At 37.2% G+C, this 26,468-nt stretch overlaps 1 protein-coding gene across 2 annotated transcripts in view; it reads right to left on the bottom strand.

Annotated features, from left to right (window-relative positions):
• The window catches only part of HIF1A (hypoxia inducible factor 1 alpha subunit), a 46,358-nt gene continuing 27,919 nt past the window's right edge, over nucleotides 8,030-26,468 (bottom strand). Inside the window, exons 6-15 of one of the 2 annotated variants that reach the window (XM_018053545.1) lie at nucleotides 26,204-26,406; nucleotides 20,406-20,512; nucleotides 18,032-18,179; nucleotides 16,285-16,505; nucleotides 15,459-15,745; nucleotides 13,939-14,061; nucleotides 13,376-13,800; nucleotides 10,511-10,619; nucleotides 9,831-9,957; nucleotides 8,030-9,351 (exon numbers count right to left, since the gene is read on the bottom strand). In XM_018053545.1, coding sequence (XP_017909034.1) covers nucleotides 9,200-9,351; nucleotides 9,831-9,957; nucleotides 10,511-10,619; nucleotides 13,376-13,800; nucleotides 13,939-14,061; nucleotides 15,459-15,745; nucleotides 16,285-16,505; nucleotides 18,032-18,179; nucleotides 20,406-20,512; nucleotides 26,204-26,406 — 1,902 coding nt within the window. In that variant the 3' untranslated portion in view covers nucleotides 8,030-9,199. 2 annotated transcript variants of the gene reach the window in all.

Here is a 26,468-nt window from a genome sequence, read left to right on the forward strand (position 1 = left end):
TCCTGAAAGATGATGATGTGAAAGTGCTGCACTCAATGTGCCAGCAAATTTGGAAAACTCAGCAGTGGCCACAGGACTGGAAAAGGTCAGTTTTCATTCCAATCCCAAAGAAAGGCAATGCCAAAGAATGCTCAAACTACCGCACAGTTGCAGTCATCTCACACGCTAGTAAAGTAATGCTCAAAATTCTCCAAGCTGGGCTTCAGCAGTATGTGAACCATGAACTTCCAGATGTTCAAGCTGGTTTTAGAAAAGGCAGAGGAACCAGAGATCAAATGGCCAACATCTGCTGGATCATTGAAAAAGCTAGAGAGTTCCAGAAAAACATCTATTTCTGCTTTATTGACTATGCCAGAACCTATGACTGTGGATCACAATAGACTGTGGAAAATTCTGAGAGAGATGGGAATACCAGACCACCTGACCTGCCTCTTGAGAAACCTATATGCAGGTCAGGAAGCAACAGTTAGAACTGGACATGGAACAACAGACTGGTTCCAAATAGGAAAAGGAGTACGTCAAGGCTGTATATTGTCACCCTGCTTATTTAACTTCTATGCAGAGTACATCATGAGAAATGCTGGACTGGAAGAAAGACAAGCTGGAATGAAGATTGCCGGGAGAAATATCAATAACCTCAGATATGCAGATGACACCACCCTTATGGCAGAAAGGGAAGAGGAACTAAAAAGCCTCTTGATGAAAGTGAAAGAGGAGAGTGAAGAAGTTGGCTTAAAGCTCAACATTCAGAAAACGAAGATCATGGCATCTGGTCCTATCACTTCATGGCAAATGGAGAAACAGTGGAAACAGTGTCAGACTATTTTGGGGGCTCCAAAATCACTCTAGATGGTAATTGCAGCCATGAAATTAAAAGACGCTTACTCTTGGAAGAAAAGTTATGACCAACCTAGATAGCATATTGAAAAGCAGAGACATTACTTTGCCGACTAAGGTCTGTCTAGTCAAGGCTATGGTTTTTCCAGTAGTCATGTATGGATGTGAGAGTTAGACTGTGAAGAAAGCTGAGTGCCAACGAATTGATGCTTTTGAACTGTGGTGTTGGAGAAGACTCTTGAGAGCCCCATTGACTGCAAGGAGATCCAACCAGTCCATTCTAAAGGAGATCAGTCCTAGATGTTTTTTGGAAGGAATGATGCTAAAGCTGAAACTCCAGTACTTTCGCCACCTCACGCAAAGAGTTGACTCATTGGAAAAGATTCTGATGCTGGGAAGGATTAGGGGCAGGAGGAGAAGGTGAAGACAGAGGATGAGATGGCTGGATGGCATCACCGACTCGATGGATGTGAGTTTGGGTGAACTCCAGGAGTTGGTGATGGACAGGGAGGCCTGGCGTGCTGCAATTCATGGGGTCACAACGAGTTGGACACGACTGAGCGAATGAGCTGAACTGAGACTGGAGTTCAGAGGCAGGCATGGCAACCCACTCCCGTATTCTTGCCTGGAGAATTCCATGGACTGAGCAGCCTGGCAGGCTATAATCCTTAGGGTCGTAGAGTCAGACATGACTGAAGGGACTGAGGACACTCCCATGCAGACTGGACTTACTGTCCTGTAGGCTATAATACCCATGCTTAATGTATGGCTCTCTGGTTGTAGCCTTAACACCCTTCACTCTTGAGAAGCTCTTGTAAATATCCCACCCCACCACCCCCACAGTCTAGCACATTACTTAGCAAAAAGTACTGTATCTGATTTTTTTATGCTCCGTCACTAAGTCGTGTTTTTTTTTTGACCCTGTGGACTGCATTACTGCCAGGCTTCCCTGTCCTTTATTATCTCCCAGAGTTTGCTGAAACTCATGTCCATTGTGTTGGTGATGCCGTCCAACCATCTCATCCTCTGTCGACCCGCCCCCCAGTTCCCCGCTTCTCCTCCATCTTTCCCAGCATCAGGATCTTTTCCAGTGCGGCAGCTCTTGGAGTCTGGTGGCCAAAGTACTGGAGCTTCAGCTTCAGCATCAGGCCTTCCAATGAGTATTCAGGAGTTGATTTCTTTTAGGATTAACTGGTTTGATCTCCTTGGTATCCAAGGGACTCTCTAGAGTCTTCTCCAGCACCATGGCTGAATCTGTTTTCTTTGTACATTCCACCTTCTAGCATCTCTCAGGAGCTGGCTATCAAGTAATATTTTGTATCTTTCACTATTTCTGTGATTGCAAGTCATGTTATTCTTATGCTTTCGGAGAGTGATCCTAAAAGTATAAGGGCTCTCTGTAACTTTCCTTATCATTCATCTTTAAAAACGTTATGTAATACGCATTATAGAAAAACTTATGTAACATGTCTAAATAAGACGCATAGCAGGCATATGAACACCTGTGTGCCTTCTACATGTATAGGAACTGGAATGTGACCAACACCTTTCACATAAATCTCTGAATTCTTCCTCTATTCTCCTGCCTCTGCCATTACTTTAATAACAACTATCTTGTTTCTCATTCTCTTGTAAACATTTTATCACATGTGTTCAGATCTCTAAACAATTTATTGTTTACTTGTGGTTGATTTTGAGCTTTACTATAACGGTGTTGCAATTTAATTTATAATACATAGTCTTTGAATTGCTTTTTAAGTTTAATAGTGTTTCTGAGATTCATTTATTTCTCATAGCTGTAATTCATTTATTTTCATTACTTCCTAATATTCCACTGGCTGAATACACAGTTTATTATTTCCTCAATGAAAATTTAGGTGGGTTCCAGATATTGCTGTTATAAACCATGTTTTATGAACACTTTTTCCTGTCTTATTTGTAGGATTGCCAGATAAAATACATGAGACCAAATTAAATTTGAATTTCAGGCCAACTAAAAGAATTATTCATTGTTCATCTTAAACACAGTTTCACTGGGTACCCTTTATTTTTGTTGGTTTAATATGGATTTCTATTTATATGTTGCAGGAGTGTGGAGTATATATATCTGAGAGGAATTATTAGATGATAAAGAGTGCAAATGTAAAACTTCAAAAGATTTATACTTTACTATCAGTGAATAAGCATTCTCATTTCAGCCAAATCACCCAGAAACTCGGTATCTACTTCTGGTCTTAAAATGCATTTTCCTCACAAAGCCAAAGGAGCAATGGAACTCTCTGGAGCCTCTTTTAACAAGAGCACAAATCCCATTAAGGTTTCATCCTGAAGACCTAATCACCTCCCAAAGTCCCCACCTCCTAATACTGAGCTATCATCTTGTAGGTTAGATTTCAACATATGAATTTTGAGGTGCCACAAACACACAAAACATAGCAAGCACCTTGGCCTCACTCAAGCCTCAGAAACTCTTGAGTAGATTTCACTGGAAGAGCTAGAAAATGGTCGTTTCCCCCTTTCTTCTGGTCATTTCTTCTCTGGTCTGTGTCACACGAGATCCTTTCCCACCCTCAATTGTGTGTGTTGTCCTTGTGCAAGCAAAGTGGAAGGTTTTAGGAACAATCAAAGATGAATCAGATGGGAACCTTGCTTTGAAGGAACTCAGTCAAATAGGGGAGAAAAGACATACATAAATGATCACAGAAGGCTGAAAAATAATAAGCAACGGCTTAAGGTGATGTTAGTAGGGCCGAAAAATATTAGCAGCTCAATTTGCCTAGAAAGAGGCAAAGCACCCACCTAGGCTCTCCAGGCTCCTCTCTAATTGGTGATTGTCTCTAATTTTACTTCAGTTAGGTTTTTGCTTTAAATTGTCTACCTGCAGGCTGGGCAGTCAGGCAAGTCTATAAAGGCTTACCCCAAAGCTGTCCAGTAGTCCTGTTCAAGTAATCATAAGCAGTTCTGTGTGGAAGCATTAAAAAAATTTTTTTTCAAAGAGCCAGTAATATTGTCCAAAAATACATGGAAAAGATCTCTACATAAAATAGTGTTTCTTAATGTTTTAATATTCTAAAGATCCCTAAAGAATATTTGGCTTGACAGTATTCTAGCCTACTTGTCAGGCTACATATGCAATTTTAAAAAGTGCTTTTGTGATAAACATTAAAGCATACCACTCCCCCAAACCTCCAGCCTGCTCTCCTCTGCGAAAGAATCACCATTATACAGTGATTAGACATCCATAAGATGAAAAAAGTTGTAGCACTCTCCCTAAAGGACACTTCTCTAATTAAACACACAGAGACTGGGGCTACAGATCAGTTTTTATTAGGAAAAAAATATTCACAACACCTCAGCCACATTTTTTTACATGTCAAATAAGAAAATGTTTAATGTCCTACTTTTTAGGGAATTCTATTTGAAAAAACATAAATAATGAATTTCCCTGAAGAAAACAAAGTATGAAACATAGTCTGCTGCGGATATACAGAGGGTAATTTAATCTAAACAATACCTCACCCCGCACTTTACAACAAGACTGCGTAAACTAATTACAGATTAAATTTAAGGCTCCGAGCTTTTCCACTTTGCGTAAACTCACTACCCTTCTGTCCAAAAAGATTATCTTCTCCCAAAGGATTCTCAGGGTGCAGTCACACAACAAATTCAAAAAACAGGACAGGCAAAAAACCAAACCAACAATAAAAACCCACCTGGGGAAGCCTAAGTTTCTATTAATCAGGCATATCTCAAATGCTTAAAATGAAGTCTCTGAGTGCCTTTAAGGTTACTATCTTGAAATAAACACACAACTCCTCTATTTTTGACAAGTTATTAGAAGATGGGTAATTTTTTAAAAATCTTACACAGTCAATCTTTTAGGCAATCCCTCGGTATTTCCCTGATGGATTTTCTCGGTATTTGGAGTGGAGGTTCACACTCCAAAGCATCTGCTTAGGAGTTCAGAAGACAGTTCTAACTACATCAACAATTCCTGTCTCCGTCCTTCAGATCTCTCCGCCACCACCTCCCCCTCTCCTTCCGCAACCCCAACATCCGAAGCGACCAAGTTTGAGGAAGGGCGGGCAGCAAAATCCGACGAGTTTCGGAAGACAAGCAGCGCAGAGCCCTCGCGCCAAGCGCCTCCTCGCGATCACCTGCCGGCGCGCGTGCTTTCCAAGGCCGGGCGGGGCAGCGCCTCCACATGCTCTCCCACACGTAGGCGGGAGCCTGGGGCAGCGGAACCACGCGCCGCTCCTGCTGCCTCGCGCCCGGCCCCAGTCCCGGGGCGGGGCCAGGGCTGCGGTGCTGCGCCCCAGCACGTACTGGGGCGTGGCCTGCAGGGCGGCGGGCGGGGTTTGGAGAAGTTTCTTTGGGCGGCTCACGTTTCACATCCTTATCATGTAGGCACTAGGGCGCCAGAAACAGAAGGGGTAGCCGGTCCCTTCCGCATCCTAGCTATTTTCCCCGCTGAGGGTCTGATCACTGCCGCTCTCAGGCACCTGTCTTTCCTCTCCGTCCGGGAATGGAGCCAAGAAAAGGGAATAAAAGAAATTAAATAGTACAAGGAGATCGGGTGTCTGAGCAGCGTCTTGGAAAAAACCGTCCACTACAGGTAAGAATAAAAATTATGTCCAAAGCTCGGAAAGGTGTGAACACAACAAAGCTCCAGAAGGTGTTCATAGGAGGTAGTGGTAAAGTGTAGCTTTTGTCTTACAAGGAGACTATTTTATTTCAGATCCTACAGATTGAACTAATTGTCTGTAAAATGATCTGGGACAACAGGTTCAGCGCTATTTAAAGGGATGAAATACGAGCGAAGTGGTAACAGACTTAAACACCCGAGTAACATTTTTTTCTTTACATTTTTGTTGGTTTTAGCTACCATGTTTGCAAAGGTTTTATTTAATCAAACCCTGTTGTTAATTTTTTTTTTTGTATTCGTTGCAACTTGTTTTTGACGTTGCTACCTTAGAAATTTGAACTTTTAGAATGCTTAGGTTTCAGCAAACCCTGTAACTTTAAGTTCATCCTTTTTTTTTTTTTTTTGTATTTTAAAGGTTGTAAAGAGAAATCGAAATTTAGAAATGGTAGTTGTGAGGTTAACACAAGCTTAAAAGAAAATAAATGTGTCCAGCATGCCTTTAAATCAAATAGCGCTGACAAAACCATACCAATATTCATGTGGCCTTTTATAGTTTATCACTGTGCTTTTCATAAACCACCTCATTTACCTGTGAGTTAATGTCACCATAAGCAGACACCTGAATCTCTAGTTCAAACTCAAAACTCACTAAATAGCACCAGAATGCTTTTATTCATTTCCCTTTGTCTTGCCATTCCTCTCATAGAACATCCCCTCCATGTCCTCTGTGATTGCACTACCACCCTCAGTTCCCTACATCCCTATTGCTTTCTATTGATATTTGTCATTTAAACAGTTAATGGGGAGAGGGGTAGGGTTTTACTGGACTGGCTAGCACCCCAACAGAGGCTCTGAATCTTTGGCTACCTCTCCAAGACTTCTGTCATCTACAAAATGAAATGCAGGTCCTAATTCATAGGGTTTTTTGGAAGATTGTGAGCTAACACGCAAAAAGCTTAGCATAGAGTGCTAACAGACATTAGGTTCATTTTAACTCTTAATCTAAAACTTGTACGCAGCAGTGGTAGAATCTCCATGGAACTCTTTCAGTTCCAAAGTGAACAGTGAAACTTAGAACAAATGAACAAAACACACCAAACTCCTTTGCCATACTTTTTTCAGATGTGAAAAGAACACTATGGTCATTCATTCACATCAGCATCAGAGAAGGGGAAACTACAGCCATGCGTAAGGAAGGGAGACATTACAGGTCTATCTATGGTTGCTGGGGCAGGGCTATACTTGGATGAAGACATTATAAAGACATTTGTGATGGTCTCAAAGAGGCTGGCATGCTGCTGGAAGAAGGACTGGTTCTGCTATTTAAAACAGCTTCAAGCACTCCAGGGGGCTTGTTTTCTAAATGAGAGGGGTGGATAACTTGTTTTCTTCCAGCTGCACTGTCCTTTAAAGTGGCTTTCTCATCTAAATCATTGCTCCCAAATGTCATTTTCCTACTCTTGGTCATTACAGATCTGACCATTACTAATACTTGAAAATGATAAACTTCTAGATTTCAGCTTAATTTGCTACCAAAATGAGAATGTTTTCAATTTCAACTGGGAATATTAAGCAACTACTTTATTCTAAAATACCACCTCCAGTACTATCTGTAATTAAATTCAGAAGCACTTTGGATCATGGGATTTGCAGTGAAATATGCATATGTCTCACAAAACTTAGACTGAGTCTTAGTAAATGTTTGTTCCCAAACTTTCATGTAATTGTAATCACATTTTCTTCATTCTAAGATTAAAAACAGCCACTTAAGGTCTGTGGCTTAATTTTATTCAGGATGTTCCTGTAACCTCAGTATACTGGGCCTAAGGCTCTGTAAGGATTTAATTTATCCATAAAAATAATCTGTTGTTACTTTTAGGAGCAAGGATGATTCACTGTTTGTTATATCTTTTTGTGCTGAGTTTTTAAATTTTAAGTGAGAATGTATTACTTTTACAGTAAAAAAAAAATTGCTATTTTTAAAACAGAAAAATGAATAAAGCTATTAAAAATTTTTTAAACATACAGTATGAATAAGGCAGAAACAAAGCAAGGTTTTTCTAGTTTCATATTAAGAGTCAGAAGACCTAAGTTTAAATCTTTGGTCTGCCATTTATTACCTTTAAGGCTTGGACAAATCCTGTATCACTCAAGGTCTAAATAGCTTCATATGTGAGTGAAAATAAGATTGGAAATCTTACAAGGAACTTTTAACCCTTACAAAATTATGTAACTATAATGTTAAGGATTTGTTTCATTCATCCCATTCATATTAAAACATTAAAATTTTGTTTTACTTTAATAAATTAAAGGTACATAAATTCATAAATGACAGTTTTCTAAAAGCATATTTTTTACAGAGGAATATTATGGTTTGTTATTATTTAACATTACAGTTAGGGACACAGTATAAAGTGATGGCAATAGGGTAAATGTAGAAATAGCAAGAATAATGTAATATAAAATACTTAAATTGCTGGTAAACAATTTTATGAGTTGGAGGTGTTGAAACAAACATTATTTTAACATAAAAGCTGGTCAAAGGGGGCCTGGTCCACAGAAGATGTTTATTTGATGTAACAAAACCATACAGTTAGTGTTAAAAGATCCAACCACAAAGAGCAAAAGGAATGAAAAATTTGTACAATGCACATAGAAAAACAAGATGTTTACTGTGACAACTATATATTTCTAAAATAATGCTTCTAAAATTACTCAATTATTGAAATCTATATGAAAACAGAAGGATGTTAATAGCGACAAAGTGCATAAAACCAAACATCAGATTTTGAGCAAATTAACATTACTAGGCAATTTTGCTAACAAAGCATGATTTTTTTTTTGTTCACAATCTGCTCAAAATACCTTTATACCAACAGGGTGGGCAGAACATTTAGGTTTAATATCAATTACACAATATTAGCATAAACTTCCACAACTACAGATAGGGTATTGTCTTTTGAGCTGGCAAAGTGACTACAGAAACATCAAATCATTTCTCTGAATTGAGAATTTTATCCAAATAAATGCCACATACCTTCCAGATATATGTATATCTTTCTATATCATGTAAATGGCTTTACCCATTTAAATAATAAATCATACAAGCATTTAAGAATCATTATTATATGATTAACAATGTCATGTTCCAGGTTTAATAATTTCATAGGCCAAAAAAAATTTTTTCTTAAAAACTAGTTTTATAAATGCAGAATATATTGCATGAGTAACTGCTGGTATTTTTTTAAGAAAATATATTGTGCAATTGCGGCTACCATGTACTGCTGGCAAATCATTATTGTTTATGTAAAATGTGAAAAAACTGAGTAAAAATTTTTCAAACTCATCATGATGAAAGGTTACAGCCTTCTTAAAAAAATTATATTGGCATCTTATTAAAAATAATTCGATAAGGGACAAACTCCCTAGCCCAAAATAAATAAATAAAAAGGTGCATTTTAAAAATGATGCTACTGCAATGCAATGGTTTAAATACCGAAGAACTATGAAAATGTGCTGTGTGTGATCTGGCGTTAAAGAACATACTAAAAAAGAGCATTAATGTAAATTAAGTAGAAAGGGGATCAAAATTGAACTAACCGAGTTTGTGCAGTATTTGTAGCCAGGCTTCTAAAATTAGATATAGAAAATATAAATAGACTGCTTTAGGTAATGAGCCACCAGTGTCCAAAAAAAGGAATGAGATTATGAAAAAGCTCAGTTAACTTGATCCAAAGCTCTGAGTAATTCTTCACCCTGCAGTAGGTTTCTGCTGCCTTGTATAGGAGCATTAACTTCACAATCATAACTGGTCAGCTGTGGTAGTCCACTCTCATCCATTGATTGCCCCAGCAGTCTACATGCTAAATCTGAAAAACAAAGAGATATATATCTAAGTATTCATTCATCTAATCAATGAATATTATTAAACAGCAACTATACACTAGGTATTGGGGAAAATAAGGACAGTTAGCTCTAGAAGGATTTTTAATCTGTTAGGCAAAACTACAATTATGTAATCAAGAAAGTACAAACAAGCATTACTGGTGCTATGTCACAACTGTTTAAAAGAACCTTGAAGGCGCAGAGGAGTGATTTAAACCAATTTAGAAAAAAGCATTAAAATGTACAAATTTCAGCTTCTACTCATTATTGATAGCACACAGACAGATCAAAGATAATTCAGAGTTCCATCTGGAAACTATTACTGATCAAATAAAATGCAACCTTACTTTTTAATCCTGGTAAGGAATGGAAATCACTCTCACTTGGAGTAAAGCTCCTAAATAAAAGTTTCATATACTTTAATTCTCTTTGTGATATTTAATGGAAGAAAGAGTAAACTAACCAGAGGGTATTAAAATAATTGTCTTTTGCTCCATTCCATTCTGTTCACTAGATTTGCATCCTTTTACACGTTTCCAAGAAAGTGATGTGGTAGTTGCACGATCATCTGGTTGCTGTAATAATGTTCCCTGAAAACAGTAAAATTATTTCAATTTTACTATGTTGAATTTTTTAAATCACGGACTTTGAAATCGGTATAAATTTGCTAACAATACATAGGCAAGATTCTTAAAGATTGCTCTCAGTTATTTAAATTCTATTTTTTAATACTGCTGTGATGAATTCATTTGCCACTCATATGACAACTACATAAAAATGCTTTCCAGTTAATTTGGTCTGAAAATATCAGTATGGGTTATACTAGCACTGACTGTGTTCTGTGGGTAAGAAGGGAAAGTAACCAAAAGGGAAGAGAAAGAGACTTGGTAGTGATACTGGGTGTGGAATGAGGGGAGAACTATACTTACTCTAAGTACATCTCTAGTGTTTGGAATTTTTTGAGACTGTACTCATTAAATGTTTGTACTTTTAAAAAAGAACATGTACAAAGTGAAAGAAACCAACGTGTAACTTCTGAGAATGTAACATTAGTATTTGGAAGATACAAGGAGTTACCTATATATCTAACTCAAAAATAGCACATCAGCTAGAATAGAAAAGCAAACATGCTGTCACACTTACAATTCCTACTGCTTGAAAAAGTGAACCATCATGTTCAATTTTTCGCTTTCTCTGAGCATTCTGCAAAGCTAGTATCTTTGGATTTAGTTCTTCCTCAGGAGCAGTAGTTCTGCAAACAATTTTTTAATAAAAAATATGGTTGTTTTATTTATTTTAAAAATATCCCATTAGCTTTTTAAACAAAATATATAATGCCTATTTTCCAACATTAAGGGATATGTTATACATAAGAGTTTTCCTGATTATACTAAAGTTTATTGCCCTAAAAGTCAAAGCTTATTTTTTAAAACAAAATTTCCTAAACTATTCATTACCCTATTTATAAAACATAAGTGAACAGAACTAAATTGATGTTAAAGAGTTAAATATTGGCCTTTCATTCCATCTAATACATACATATTCTTGGGACTACTATAATATAAGTTTCACATTCGAATAATGCTTTCACTGTTTATAAAACATTGCATCTTCATTAGTTCATTTTACCTTTGCTCTAGTCCCCAAGATAATACACGTATATAATACATATTTTATAAATGAAAAAATTGAGGCCTATTAGGTAACTTGCTCTGTTTCTAATTAGCTGCAAATATGGAAGTACACTGTAGGTCTCCTAATACCCACTCTCCTTCCCAGTGATCTTCCCACTAAGCTGTTTTGCCCTCACTATTGATCTGATTATCAAACTTGAACTATCTGTGTCTAAAATTAATAGTAAACAGTAAAGAACTGTTTTATGTGTCAAGTACATCGATTTTGTTATATGTTTTGTCTTTTCAAGAACCAGCTCCCTACCCTGAACCCCAACATAATGATAATAGATCCTTGCTCTGTTCATCTAGTTGAGAATGGCGTATGGTAAGTGAGGTACTACTCTAACTGCTCTCCTACATGCAGTCTTGTTTTGTATTTTTTAAAAATTCTATAAAACCTTCAATATATAGAGAGGCATATTTTAATTTTTATATACATGTTATCTTTATAAAGGATAACTCAGTCTATCATGTAAATATCATCTTAGTAGTAGTACTTTTAATAGTTTATTTTCAATCTTTAAAACTTCAAGTTGTCTGGTTTAATACAGCACTTTGATTTTTTCAAATTACCAAGAGAGGTAGTAAAGAAAAAGCCTCCATCTAGTTCTGAAAGGTAAATTCATTTCTTAAAGTGTTTAATGCATACTGTATTGGAACTAATGTAAAAAAAAATCATTAATTTGACTAGATGTTTGTTGGACTTTGGTTTTGACAAGTACATACTTATTTAGAAAACTGAAAAATCTCATCTCTGTAATTATAAATTACAGATTATTCCTAATTCTGTTGCTAAGTTCATTCTTTTTTTTTTTTTTTGCTAAGTTCATTCTTTTCTTCATCCAATAACCATTTATAAAGCAAGTACATGTTAGGTACTGAGTTAAATATTAGTATCACTGTCATTGCCCAGAGGAGCTCCAAAGTTGGTTGGTGATACAGTAGAAAAGTAATGTAGAATACTTCTTTGTTAAAGTTGCAAGATCTTTTCCAAGTTCCGGGAAAAGGTCTCTACTAGCATTCTAGGTCAAAGTAGTGATGCAGGGCAGGAGAAAAAGCCATAAGCTCTGGCTATGGCAGTCTTTTTCCTATTGCTATTAATATCTCAGTCTAGGCACTGTGGAGAAGGAATTGTTTCTGTCCCCCACACACCACCCCACTGACTCGTTTTCTCTGACTATAGCCTCACGTTTAAAATACATCAAATCCTATTGCAAATCATACACCAAAATTATAACTTAAAATTTTGGTGGTGTCCATATGTTTGCTCAAGTTAACTCCGTAAAAGCAATGTCATAAAACATGCTTAGATTCCTACTGTACCTCTTAAAATCCTATTTTAATACTTAGGGACTTCCCTGGTGGTCTAAGAATTAAGACTCGGCACACCCAATGGATGTATTTATCAATATATCCATTTCCAACTTTATGGGTTTGATCTCTAGGTCCCACATGCTGCAACCAAGGCCTAGTACAAACCACCCTCCAAAAACCAACCTATTTAATCTGTGATACAGCTAGCGTTCTATAAATAAAAAGGAAAAACAAAACGCAATAGTTATAATATGGTAATATATAACTACATAGTTATCTATCTACTATATATATATATGTGTATAAATATAGCTGTAACTATACATCCAAAATTTTTAAATGCTTATTAAGTATCTGTATTGAATGCTGAGGACTGAAGACCATAAGTTCAATTTGGAATGGAGAATTATTAATACCCTTAAGTTGGAATGGCTTCCCTGGTGGCTCAGATGGTAAAGAATCTGCCTGCAGTGCAGAAGAGCTGGGTTTGGTCCCTGGTTGGGAGATCCCCTAGAGAAGGAAATGGCTATCCACCCTAGTATTCTTGTCTGGAAAATTCCAGGGACAGAGGAGCCTGGTGGGCTCCAGTCCATGGGGTTGGAAAGAGTTGGACACAAGTGGGCAACTAACACACACACTTAAGTTGGGACGGCTTTTCTTCAGGTGAGCTTAAAAAGAGCTCAGAGAGGATAGTTAACTAGTCTGATTTAAGCAATTACAAGAAACTGGGCCAGTTTTTGTACATTTACAGAACTTACTGGCTGGATTTTATTTTTAGAGGTATTAGAAGACCCTCCTACTCCTACATTTAGATAAGTGATGTGACTATAAAGTAATACACAAGCTAATTTAGAAACAGTTTTTTGAGTGCTTGTTTTAAGTTCAGAATTCGTATGTCAATTTTATGTTCCCTAAAGTATAAATATGAAAGTTTTCTATGTTTAAAAATAATTTACCATCATACACATTTCCTTCAGAATAATGACCAAAGTATAAGTTTAATGTTACGTATAAATACCTTTGACTCAAAGCGACAGATAACACATTAGGGCTTCTTGGATGAGATTTTTCTGTCTGTTCTATGACTCCTTTTCCTGCTCTGTTGGGTGAGGCTGTCCGACTTCCAGTATCACTATATGGTGACGTTGTGGCACAAGGAGGTTCTTTAGGTACGTGGGGAGGAGATGGAAATGCAATCAGTATTTTAATGTCTTCCGTACCATCTTTTGTCACTGTTTTCAATTCATCATTGGTGGCGGTGGTAGTGGCGGTGGCTATAGGAGGTTCTTGCATTTGAGTGGGCTGGAATACTGTATTTGTGCTTGCACTTTGAGGACTTGTAGAACTGTTTTCCAGTGGTGACAACTGATCAAAGGAACGTAACTGGAAGTCATCATCCATTGGGATATAAGGAGCTAACATCTCCAAGTCTAAATCAGTGTCCTTTAAAACAAGATACATGAGTTTTTACAATGGCCATACCTTATGAAGCAAAAACAAGTTAAACCCACAGCCACTTGAGAATAAAAATTAATAAATAAATTTTAATAGAAAATATATATAATAAACAAGTTTATATACCTGAGTGGAAAATGGATTCTTTGCTTCTGTATCTTCAGCAAAAAGTTTCTCTACCAATTCCAACTTGAATTCATTGACCATATCACTATCCACATCAAAACAATATTCACTGGGACTGTTAGGCTGTAAAAAGAATTAATATATTTTATTTTTCTGAGGAAGCTTGGATAAATGTTTTGCTAGTTGTTAGAATTTGCAAACCTCATTTCAGAGAATACACAACAGAACTCTTCTCTTCTATCAAATTATCTAACTAGTGAGAAATTAAAATTTTGAACTTACAATTATAATTGTCAATATATCCATTTCTAACTGTACATAACATCATTTATAAAATTAAAAGATGTGTTTATCTGCTTATTCTAAAGAATAAAACTCACCTAATAGTTCAACACCCAATGGTACCTAGCTGGCCAATAACTAGATGATACACTCACTGGAATCTAGCTGTGTACTGAGGCCATGTTGCTAGAGTGATCTACCTAAAAATCGCACAGCAAATCTGGGGGCTGGGGTAGGGACAGGGCTGCAGACTGAAGTTCTTAACTTGTATTCACCTTAATGAATGTAGTACTAGTTTAGTTTTCAACAAGAATTCTAACCAAAAAATGACAGCTGTATATTCTAAGCATAAACTTTTGCCTTCCTCCTCTTAACATTTTTGTTAGATTTATTTTGGTTGGATTAGAAACAAAATGATTCCTTTTATGCGCTAGACAAAACTGAGCCCCCAGAGAATAGATACATTCTCTGGAAGGCTATGACATGTCAGATCTCCTACTTTTTTAGCTTGCCAGTTTGAATGAATAAATATTTAATGTAAAATAATGTATCACTTTTTAAGGCTTAATTGAGCCTCACTTATCAACTCATAATACTCAAATATGAGTAGTCCCCATCCATGAGCATGTTTTTAGACATAAGAAGCTCTGAAATCAAGTATGTCTGGATTGGGATATAGAGCCCTATTTGATACTGTCAGTCTTGGCCCAGCTAGCCCTTAAAGATTGTTTTTATATGAGAAAACTAATATCAAGACAGAACTTAAATTTAATGTAAAATTTTTACCCTGGGTAAGACTTGGCATTTTCATATAATACTTACAGAGAATGTCAATACAGTGATGGAAATTGTACTAAACTGGGCAAAGCCCTTTGCTACTGGATAATTCTCCAACTCAAAGGGTAATATGAATGGGCTTGGAGCAGTCATAAGCACACAGTATTGTCCTCTGTGGATGTCTAAATTCAAGACTTTTATTGTCCTACTGATATTAAATACACAGAGGAGCAATGTATGTTTTACCTTTTGCCTTATGTTAAGGCATCTCCTTCCCACATTCCTGTTTTTGAGCCTGAAACATGGGACTGAGGTCAAAGTTAGGCAGAGCTTTTGCAGTAATTTTAAAAGTGCTAAAAGTCACACAAACAAAACTATGACACGTGGTTCAAATTTACAAATACATCCCCAAACATTAAAATCTATAAGTCATCCTTTTCTAATTATATTATGACACCTACCTCAGGTGAACTTTGTCTGGTGCTTCCATCAGAAGGACTAGCTGGCTGATCTTGAATCTGGGGCATGGTGAAAGAAAGTTCCAGTGACTCTGGATTTGGTTCTAACTTTAACGCAACTTCTTGGTTGAGTGCAGGGTCGGCACTACTTCTAAGTGGCTTTGGAGTTTCAGAGGCAGGTAATGGAGACATTGCCAAATTTATATTCTGCAATTTCTCATTAGATGAGGGGAGCATTACATCATTATACAATGGAACTTCCTCAAGTTGTTGGTCATCAGTCTCTGTGTCTGTAGGGGAAAGATTACCTAGATTTTAACATGTACAGAAATTTATGTCCCCTCTTACAAAAGGTTTGTCTAGTTGACTTAAGTAATAAAAATGTTACCAAATTTTACTTAATCTAAAAGTCTGCAGATACTATGGTATAACTCTAAGTCTGAGTTATCCTACCAATCCACTATTGACAACTTCAGTAATCTATAGCATAAAAACCCCTGCATTCCAACCTTCTCATACCTTGTATTCATTAAAGTTTAACCTAGTTTGAAATTAGTTTTCTTTCTCAATATCTGATATTATGGTACAACGCCTTATTCTTCAGCTCAACTTATGGCTGATGCATATAACTGCCCACTTGTGCAGAAGACATGGCAGCAGGGTATAGAAAAAGAGCAGCTGGGAGCAATCAGAAGTGGGAAGGAGAGACGCCCTAAAAGCACTGTGGAGCACAGTCTCCAAATCACAGGGCCAAAGGCCACAATGTCCAAATGATCATCAACAACAAATGGTAAAGTTTAGGCAATTAACAAAATAACTAAAGACCCACCATTGCTGCCAAAATCTAAAGATATGATTGTGTCTCCAGCAGCTGGTGCCAGCAAAGTTAAAGCATCAGGCTCCTTCTTAAGTTTATCAAAGAGACTGCTTGTATCTTCTGAATCAGCTTTGGTGAATAGCTGAGTCATTTTCATGTCTGAAGATTCAACTGGTTTGAGGACACATTCTGTTTGTTGAAGGGAGAAAATCAAGTCGTGCTGAATAATACCACTGTCAAAAAAGAGAGATTAGTAATTCTTAAATGAGCACTTGATACAATGTTGGAGGAGAAGGACTCTGAAATGTCTCTCAAAAAAATTCAAAATTCTGCTTTATGGAATGATGCCTTAAAACATCTCTCATGCCTACCTGGTCATGTTCAGGGTTTAAAATCCGAAATATGAAATAAAGACCTATTAAAATTCACAATACAAGATAATTCAAATATTTGATTAATTTCAGTTAAGAAACTTCAGCTATCCCTTTGAGAAGACTGGTGGTGACAAAGAAATGTAATAGTCAAGTACATGTAGGACAATAAACAGATCTTTTGTGCCCACATGGAATGAAATTAACATAGAACTCTTGGACACTAATATATGAAGCATGATCTAAGGATGGTCCTAGAATATTAAGCTATAAAGATAAATGACGAAGGTCCTTCTCAGAGGGGCACTATTTTTCCTTTGGTGGTAAGAAAATGGTCTGTGATACCACCTATAGGATAGAGTTGAAGAGGGATGATGAACAACAGCTCCATCTTCATGTTTCGCTTAATTTCGTTGTTGTTTAGTTGCCAAGTTATGTCCAACCCTTTTGCAACCCAATGGACTATAGTCCACCAGGTTCCTCTATCCATGGGATTTCCCAGAAAAAAGAATCCTGGAGTGGATTGCCATTTCCTTTTCCAGGGGATGTTCCTGACCCAGGGATCAAACTAGGGTCTCCTGCATCCGCAAGTGGATTCTTTACCACTGAACCACTGCTGCTTTAATCAACAAACTTTACGTGTTTACTAAGTGAACTAAGGATTCAAACAGTTCAAAATATCTAACCCTTGCCCTAGGCAGTGTAAAACCCAATGTGAAAGTAGTTGTGCAAACAATTAAAATACAAAGTGGCAATTGCTAAAATGGAGGTGGTTTGTGTCACAGAGGTCAACAAGCTGAAATTTGATAGCCACAATATTCACAAGCCACTCCGCTATGAGAAGAGTTTATGAATACACAAGAGTCATGTGTCTCATCATACAGCCTTTTACAGTAATCTCACAAATAACTTCACTTAATCCTCATTTTAACCTTTTGAGGTAAGTTTTATCATCTCTCCTAAATGGATGAAATTCAGAGAAATGAGATTTCCCCAAGTCATGGAACTAATGAGGGACAAAGCTATGACACAAACCTAACTATTCCAGGGCCAGAATTCTTTTTATAAAAATAATATAGTTAGCTTGAGATAGTTTATGATGATAGCTGTATGACTAGAACAAACAAATCCATCAGAGATGTGGTATTTTTTCAAGGTCCTTTTTCAAATGGGAGTAAAAAGGATGGGGATAACTAGCTACTGATGGTAATTAGTGGAATCAGTGAAAGATAGCTGGCCTAGAAACTCAGCTCAGAATACTGAAAACTGTAATTGGGTAGAAATGTGAAAATAAAATTCAGTTATCATTTATAATCTTTTCTATAAAAGAAAAGAGCATTCAAAGACTTACTACTTGCTGCCCCCAAATATTTATTTTCCAAGCTTACCTCACAACGTAATTTACACATACAATGCACTGGGGCTGAGAGTTCTTAGTGTTATATATGACAGTTGCTTGAGTTTCAATCCAGACATATCCACCTCTTTTGGCAAGCATTCTGTACTGTCCTGTTGTGACTTGTCCTTTAGTAAACACTAGGAGTGAAAAGGAAAAAAGTGTCATGTAGAGAAAATAACTTCAAATTTTCGACTGAATGAATTAATGCAGAATGTTGATCATTGTTTTAGAAAAAAGGAGAAATGTTTAATCAGTTGTAACTGTTTAAATTAAGAAACAGTGAAAACACTCCAGGATAGCTGAAAAAGAACCTATTCCATCCTTCTAATCCCCCATCTACTTCTGCTTTATTGACTATGCCAAAGCCTTTGACTTTGTGGATCACAATAAACTGTGGAAAATTCTGAAAGAGATGGGAATACCAGACCAACTGACCTGCCTCTTGAGAAACCTATATGCAAGTGAGGAAGCAACAGTTAGAACTGGACATGGAACAACAGACTGGTTCCAAATAGGAAAAGGAGTACGTCAAGGCTGTATATTGTCACCCTGCTTATTTAACTTCTATGCAGAGTACATCATGAGAAACACTGGGCTGGAAGAAGCACAAGCTGGAATGAAGATTGCCGGGAGAAATATCAATAACCTCAGATATGCAGATGACACCACCCTTATGGCAGAAAGTGAAGAGGAACTAGAAAGCCTCTTGATGAAAGTTAAAGTAGAGAGTGGAAAAGCTGGCTTAAAGCTCAACATTCAGAAAACTAAGATCATGGCATCCGGTCCCATCACTTCATGGCAAGCAGATGGGGAAACAGTGGAAACAGTGTCAGACTTTATTTTTGGGGGCTCCATAATCACTGCAGATGATGACTGCAGCCATGAAATTAAAAGATGCTTACTCCTTGGAAGAAAAGTTATGACCAACCTAGACAGCATATTAAAAAGCAGAGACATCACTTTGCCAAAAAAAGTCCATCTAGTCAAGGCTATGGTTTTTCCAGTGGTCATGTATGGATGTGAGAGTTGGACTATGAAGAAAGCTGAGTGCCGAAGAAGTGATGCTCTTGAACTGTGGTGTTGGAGAAGACTCTTGAGAGTCCCTTGGACTGCAAGGAGATCCAACTAGTCCGTTCTAAAGCAGATCAGCCCTGGGATTTCTTTGGAAGGAATGATGGTAAAGCTGAAACTCCAGTACTTTGGCCACCTCATGCGAAGAGTTGACTCATTGGAAAAGACTCTGATGCTGGGAGGGATTGGGGGCAGGAGGAGAAGGGGACGACAGAGGATGAGATGGCTGGATGGTATCACGGACTTGATGGACGTGAGTCTGAGTGAACTCTGGGAGTTGGTGATGGACAGGGAGGCCTGGCATGCTGCGATTCATGGGGTTGCAAAGAGTCAGACACGACTGAGCAACTGAACTGAATCCCCCAAATAAACTCCTTTCTTGCCAACCTTCACTTTAAATTAAGATGAAAGCCAGGAATGAAGGACAGCAGTGACTGAAACTCCTTTAACAACTTACATGTTGAAAATATCAGAAATATTAATGAATGAATAACTCAATTCTACTGAGAACATTCAAGAAAGTGGCACTGCTACCAGTTCCTTAAATTCCTGCTATAGTTTCCAGAGAAGCAAAGATGCTTCAAATAGTTGTGCTAGCATATTTGAATTTCAATTGGTATCATGCTTAAGTCTTCTGGCAATGTAGGTAATCTTAATTATTGAGTTGGAAGAAAGTACTAGATAAACATGATGATATTATCATGAGTATTGAGACCCTGACTGCAGACTTAGGCCCATTCTATAGTTCAAGGCTAATCATGCTAACTCAGTGACATTCAGGCATCCCCAGTCACATTGGGAAGTCATATTTAGGAACAAATTAAACAGGCAAGTGAGAAATTCCAAAGTTTTACTTATCATGCGATCCTTGAATAACATATGAGTAAAACTGAGAATTACATCTTATGTCAAGGGTACTTATTTCTACTAACTGTGCATGATGTTGATCATATTCACATTCACTAATCCGTTGAACATTTACTGAGTGCCACCTTTGTGTTAACCGTTCTGAATACTTAGGCATGAGTTCTGAAAATGATGCTATAATATTCTATATTTTTTTTGTCCTTGTAAAATGCCAGGGTAGTTTTATAAATTATCAAATGATTCTGCTTTAACAGGTATTAGTTATAACAAATATGAAACAAAGATTTAATGATCTAGATAACTTAAGAAGAGGTTTATTCAAATGTTTGGTCTAGGAAGATTTGGTTAATTCTAACCAAAAGGTCAGATATACAACCAAACAGTAGAAACTGCAACAGTTAAATAATTAGAATGTCTATACTTACTATCATGATGAGTTTTGGTCAGATGGTCAGAGTCCAAGGCATGATAATATTCATAAATTGAGCGGCCCAAAAGTTCTTCTGGCTCATATCCCATCAATTCTGTAATTCTGTTAAGTAAAAAATATAAGTAAGAATAAAACTGACATTAACTAACTAATGAATAAAATTTTGCTTCTTCAGAGTATCTGATATGCATTAACCTTATGGACAATTGAATTTTCAAAAATAAAGAGCATTCTTCTTTGTTTAAATAAACTTATACCTCACTTTTAGTAACTCTACAGATACTAAATGCAGCACCATGCATTCCTTTAAGCTCCAAGGGTTCACCCTGCTGCTTAACCCTTATATCTCCTTCACCCAAACTTGTTACCTACTTTTATCCTATTTTATTGTACATACTTTTGGTAATAGGATAATTAATACAATAAATAGTTATGGAGGACTGCTAAATTAAATGATAAAAGCTTCAAAGTTAATGTTATTTAATTTAAAATATAGACTAAACCCATAATATTATTCTTGCCATAAAACCAGATTCTTTTTGTGTGTGTATGTACAAAATCAGATTCTTTATGTGACAGTTCTCCTCGGCAAGGCTTCACACCTTGGGGGATCAATACCTATGATAAAATTTTAATATGGGAGCTAAATAAATTCTTATTATGTTGGTTTGGGAAGATGCTCTTGTACCTATTTTGAAATTACAAAAAATTTTAGAAATTCATTTTATATGAAACAGTGATATCAAACTGAAAATGAACTAGGAAGTAATTCAGTTCCATTCTGCTCCTTAGCAGTTTGGTTAGGACACAGACTATATTTTATGCATCTCTCTTACCACAGTCGGAAATGGAACCCATTTCATAAGAAATAGTATCATGCTAACAGAAATACTCTCTCCTTTTCTGGGAGTAAAAGATGAGTTAAGTTCTTTGATTTCTCAGGCTTTAGAATTCAAAGGACTTTCTAACTGAAGTTCAAGGAAAAGTTATGTAATATACTGTATACAAAAATATAAAAAACCAACTAACTCTAGAAAACACACAGGGGAGGTATCTTTATCCTAAAAAATGTATAAAAGTAATACTGTTTGTTGTCACATCTTAAAGAAAGATCTGCCATAGTTTATTCCAAAATAAATAAATAGATAAATAGCTTATTTGTAAAAAAAAAAAAAACAAGCCAAAAACTCAACCTTGGACTGCAAGGAGATCCAACCAGTCCATCCTAAAGGAGATCAGTCCTGAATATTCATTGGAAGGACTGATGCTGAAGCTGAAACTCCAATACTTTGGCCACCTGATGCGAAGATTTGAAAAGACCCTGATGCTAGGAAAGATTGAAGGCAGAAGGAGAAGGGGATGACAGAGGATGAGATAGCTGGATGGCATCACTGACTCAATGGACATGAGTCTGAGTAAACTCCAGGAGTTGGCAATGGACAGGGAGGCCTGGTGTGCTGCAGTCCATGGGGTCACAAGGAGTCGGACACACTAAGTGACTGAAATAAACTGAAACCAAACTAAGCCAAAATCCAAAATTGTTTACTAAGGGCTATCTCTAAACACCACTCCAGTACTCTTGCCTGGAGAATCCCATGGTCAGAGGAGCCTGTTGGGCTACAGTCCATGGGGTGGCTAAGAGTCGGACACAACTGAGCGACTTCACTTTCACTTTTCACTTTCATGCACTGGAGAAGGAAATGGCAACCCACTCCAGTGTTCTTGCCTGGAGAATCCCAGGGACAGGGGAGCCTGGTGGGCTGCTGTCTATGGGGTCACACAGAGTCGGACACGACCGAAGCGACTTAGCAGCAGCAGCATCATCTCTAAACACATCAACACTAGGTGGCAGCATTACAAGGAAAGCTTAAAAAATAATAATAATAAATCACAACAGTCCTAATTATGCTTTAAAAGTGAAGTCACTCAGTTGTGTCCGATTCTTTGCAGTCCCATGGACTATAGCCTACCAGGCTCCTCCGTCCAATGGGATTTTCCAGGCAAGAGTACTGGAGTGGGTTGCCATTTCCTTCTCAAGGGGATCTTCCTGACCCAGGGATTGAACCCAGGTCTCCCACATTACAGGCAGACGCTTTACCATATGAGCCACCAATATAATTTTAATTGGTCTTATATTGGTTATATATTTTAAAAAATTCTCATGGAATTAAAATTTTTTCATTATTTAAACCTTTATATTCTCATATGTGCCTGGCACTGTTGTAGATGTGAAAATGCAAAGGCAAAAACTCAACCTATAGTGAATTTTCTGGTGCAATTAGCCATACTACTAAAGAAATTATGTGGCAGGTGCAGTGACAGTAATACTGCAGGAATCAGAAGAACCACCCCTGTCCATGATAAGGAATCATGGGGATGAGGGACAGGTTCTTTTAGAAGACTTATGAGTTGAGTACAGAAGAGAGTCAAGAGAGAGTAAATTATTTGGGGAAGAAAGTACACTACAAGCAAAGACAGAGATACGAAAATGCTTGACATTGTACGGGCAGGCTAGTTGGGAGGTGAGGCTGGAGAAGCAGGCAAGAGAATCAGATTCATGAGCGCTTTTGTATATCATGTTAAGGAGCTTTGATTTAATCAGATGTCAATCAGTGCTTCTCAATCTGAGTTGAGGTACCTCTATCACTAAGGGACAATGTATGTCAAAATATAACAACATGGTTTCCTAGAAGGTCAATTTTATTCATATTTGAGGGAAAAAGGTAAAGTTAATTTAACGTTAGCTTTTTGTACCAAAAGGGGGAGGAGTGATCAAGAAAATTTAACCAAAAAGTGTTTTTAATGGACTATAAACCTGTAATCTAAAGCAACTATGCAGTACACAATTCATTTGTTCTAAGTATCATGGGACAGGAACTATTTAATATTAAACTTCATTAGGAGATCAGCCCTGGGATTTCTTTGGGAGGAATGATGCTAAAGCTGAAACTCCAGTACTTTGGCCACCTCATGCGAAGAGTTGACTCATTGGAAAAGACTCTGATGCTGGGAGGGATTGGGGGCAGGAGGAGAAGGGGACGACAGAGGATGAGATGGCTGGATGCCATCACTGACTCGATGGATGTGAGTCTGAGTGAACCCTGGGAGTTGGTGATGGACAGGGAGGCCTGGCGTGCTGCGATTCATGGGGTCACAAAGAGTCGGACACGACTGAGAGACTGAACTGAACCTCACTACATCATTGTGCCACAAACATAGTAGCTACTCAAATGTTTGAATGATTACAAGTGGAAATTAGGACAATAAATAATAGTCATTTGTGGGATATTTTGGATGTAAGAAGTCTGATATGTTAGAATTCCTCAATACTGAGCAAAATTTTTTCTATATTGGTTCTTAATGGGTATAGCTGTGAGAAGTTCTAGAAAGCAAATTTTTCCAAAATTTTTTCCATGTTGGTTCTTAACGGGTATAACTGTGAGAAGTTCTAGAAAGAGTAACCAGAAAACATCTATCTCCTGGTCAGACTCAAAATCTTACTTGGTTGGTCTCTAAGCAGGCTACTTTTAGCTCTCTATCACAACCATTTGGCTAACTTTCTGATATAATCAGAAGGACAATGTCACTCCCTTTCATTATAATTCTAACTCCATCACTTTCCTTTCTTCCCAACCCACCCCTATACTTTATATACTGAGTTCAAAAACATAAAAATAGTTCCTAAAGAAGGATTGGCATATCTGTTCTATCATGCATTGATATAAATACTGGCACCAAACACGATAAAATATCTCTTGGCATTTCTGTCTTGTGTTTCTTCAAGTTAACCCCAGTGGTAAAGCAGTCACTATGTGCACTAGGCACTCAACAAACTCTCATAATCCTTACCACAGCCTTTTGAAGCATGGCCCTTATTTAACAGATAAGGAAGATGAGATTTAGAACAGCTAAGTTCTAACACCCAGGCCACACTATAAGTACCAGGACCACAAGCCAGAATTGAATCAAGAATGATGTGATTCCAAAGCCAGTGCTTTCTCACATTTTCCCGTCCAGTAGGACAGGGCTTAAGATCAATTTTCTCGTATAACGTTCAATTTTAAAATAATACAAATACATGTATTATACTGTGACAAACTGATGCTCAAAGCAAAGTAGAAATGTGTCTAAGATCATCTGGATATAGGCAGCAAAGTCAGCATTTAGTAGTCTGGTTACAAAACCTATGCCTTCAGCCAGTATGTTACAGTTTTACAGTAAAAAATGGGACAAGCAAGCAAATAATTTCAAAACAGAAAAAAGGCTATGACAGACCACATATAAGGAACAGTAGCTTTTTAAAGAAACAAGGAAAGCTCTACAAGTAGATGTGGTGAGTGACTCTTAGAAGCTAAGTTTGTGTTTGGAGTTAAGAAAACTATCACTGTACTAAGACAACAAAATAGCATGTGGAGTTCTCTGGAAGTAGGGTATTAAGGGCCACATCAGAAGGGTCTTCCCATCCTCCTGATTAATCTGGGAAAATCAGGAACGTCCGTGGTGGTCCAATGGTAAAGAATTCACCATCCAAAGCAGGGGACATGGGTTTGATCCCTGGTCACATCCCACATGCCACAGGGCAACTGAGCCTGCACACCACAACTAGAGAAGGCCGTGCACCACAACAAAGGCTTAGCACGGTCAAAAATAAAAGTCTCCTCAAAAAAAAAAACGGGGTAGAAGTCACCAGGGGCCAGATCATAAATATCTTTCCTTGCCATGCTAAGAAGTTTAGATTTATTAAAGAGGTCTATTTTTCTTTCAGCTTTTCAAAATGCATGTCTTCTTTTGATAAATAAAAATCTCCCACCCTTCTAATATTTTTTATAAACAAAAGTTTGTGTGTGAAGATGAAGGCATTTTTACAAGACGTGATCTGATTTTCACATTAGGAAGTTCACTTCTTGGAAACCTGGATGAGACTAAAAGGGCACAAATCTGTTGGCAGAGATGCAGTTAGGAGACTTTAATGGCAACAGTTCAAGCCAAAGGTAATAATGAGCTGAAGAACTCAACGGCACGAAAGCAAGAGTGGAAGAAGGGAATAGAGGAGACACACATAGTAAATCTATTAAGATTTTGAAACAGAATGTAGATCAGTGAGCAAAAGAAAAGTTAAGGATGACTTTCCAATTTTTGCTGGAGTTATATGTGTTCACTGGTATATTAATCATGACAGGTATTGTAAGAGGAAAAACTGTTTCTGAAGTTGTTTTGGGATAGGAGTAGTTCAATCAGGTATGGAAATATTTAGTTTATAATACAGAAGAATATGTATCTAGATAAAAATATCAAATTGGCAATTAAATGGAAATAGATATGGATAGAAATCTGCAAAACAGCACCATCAGCAAGGATAAAGCTGCTTAGGAGAAATATGTAGGATGAAGAGACAACCAAAGGCTTTCCTTTCTAGTCCACAACCAGAAGTAATCCTTCCTCAAATTATGTATTGTATGTCTCTGAAATATATTTTTTTCTTTAAATAAATTAGAACACCTAAAGGAAAAAAAACCTCATCTTAATAATCACTGGATAGCACCTGCTAGAGTAAGTACACAGTAAATGTTCAATAAATGTGGTTGAATTAATCTGTAAAGTTAATCTTACTATATTCTAGGATGTATGATTGTACTCAATTTAAGTGGAAGGAAGCCTGCACACCACAGCTAGAGAACTAGATTTATTAAAGAGGTCTATTTTCCTTTCAGCTTTCAGTCTTTACTGTAGTCAACAGTTAACACAATTCTGTGGACTAATCAAAAATTTCAAGTTATATTTTATTTCACTTACCTTTCATCACAATAAGAAAATTTCATATCCAGACTGTGACGACTGAGAAAAGTCTTGCTGTCTAAAGGAATTTCAATATTTGATGGATGAGGAATGGGTTCACAAATCAGCACCAAGCATGTCATCGGTGGTTTCTTATACCCACACTGAGATTGGTTACTGTTGGTATCGTATACATGAATATGGCCTGTGCAGTGAAGTACCTGAGTATGAAGAAAAACAAAGCAGTTTTTTAAAAAACTTATGCTAGTAAAAAACAAAACGC

Source organism: Capra hircus, chromosome 10, assembly GCF_001704415.2.
Source record: "Capra hircus breed San Clemente chromosome 10, ASM170441v1, whole genome shotgun sequence".
In the NCBI taxonomy this organism is placed as follows: Eukaryota; Metazoa; Chordata; class Mammalia; order Artiodactyla; family Bovidae; genus Capra; species Capra hircus.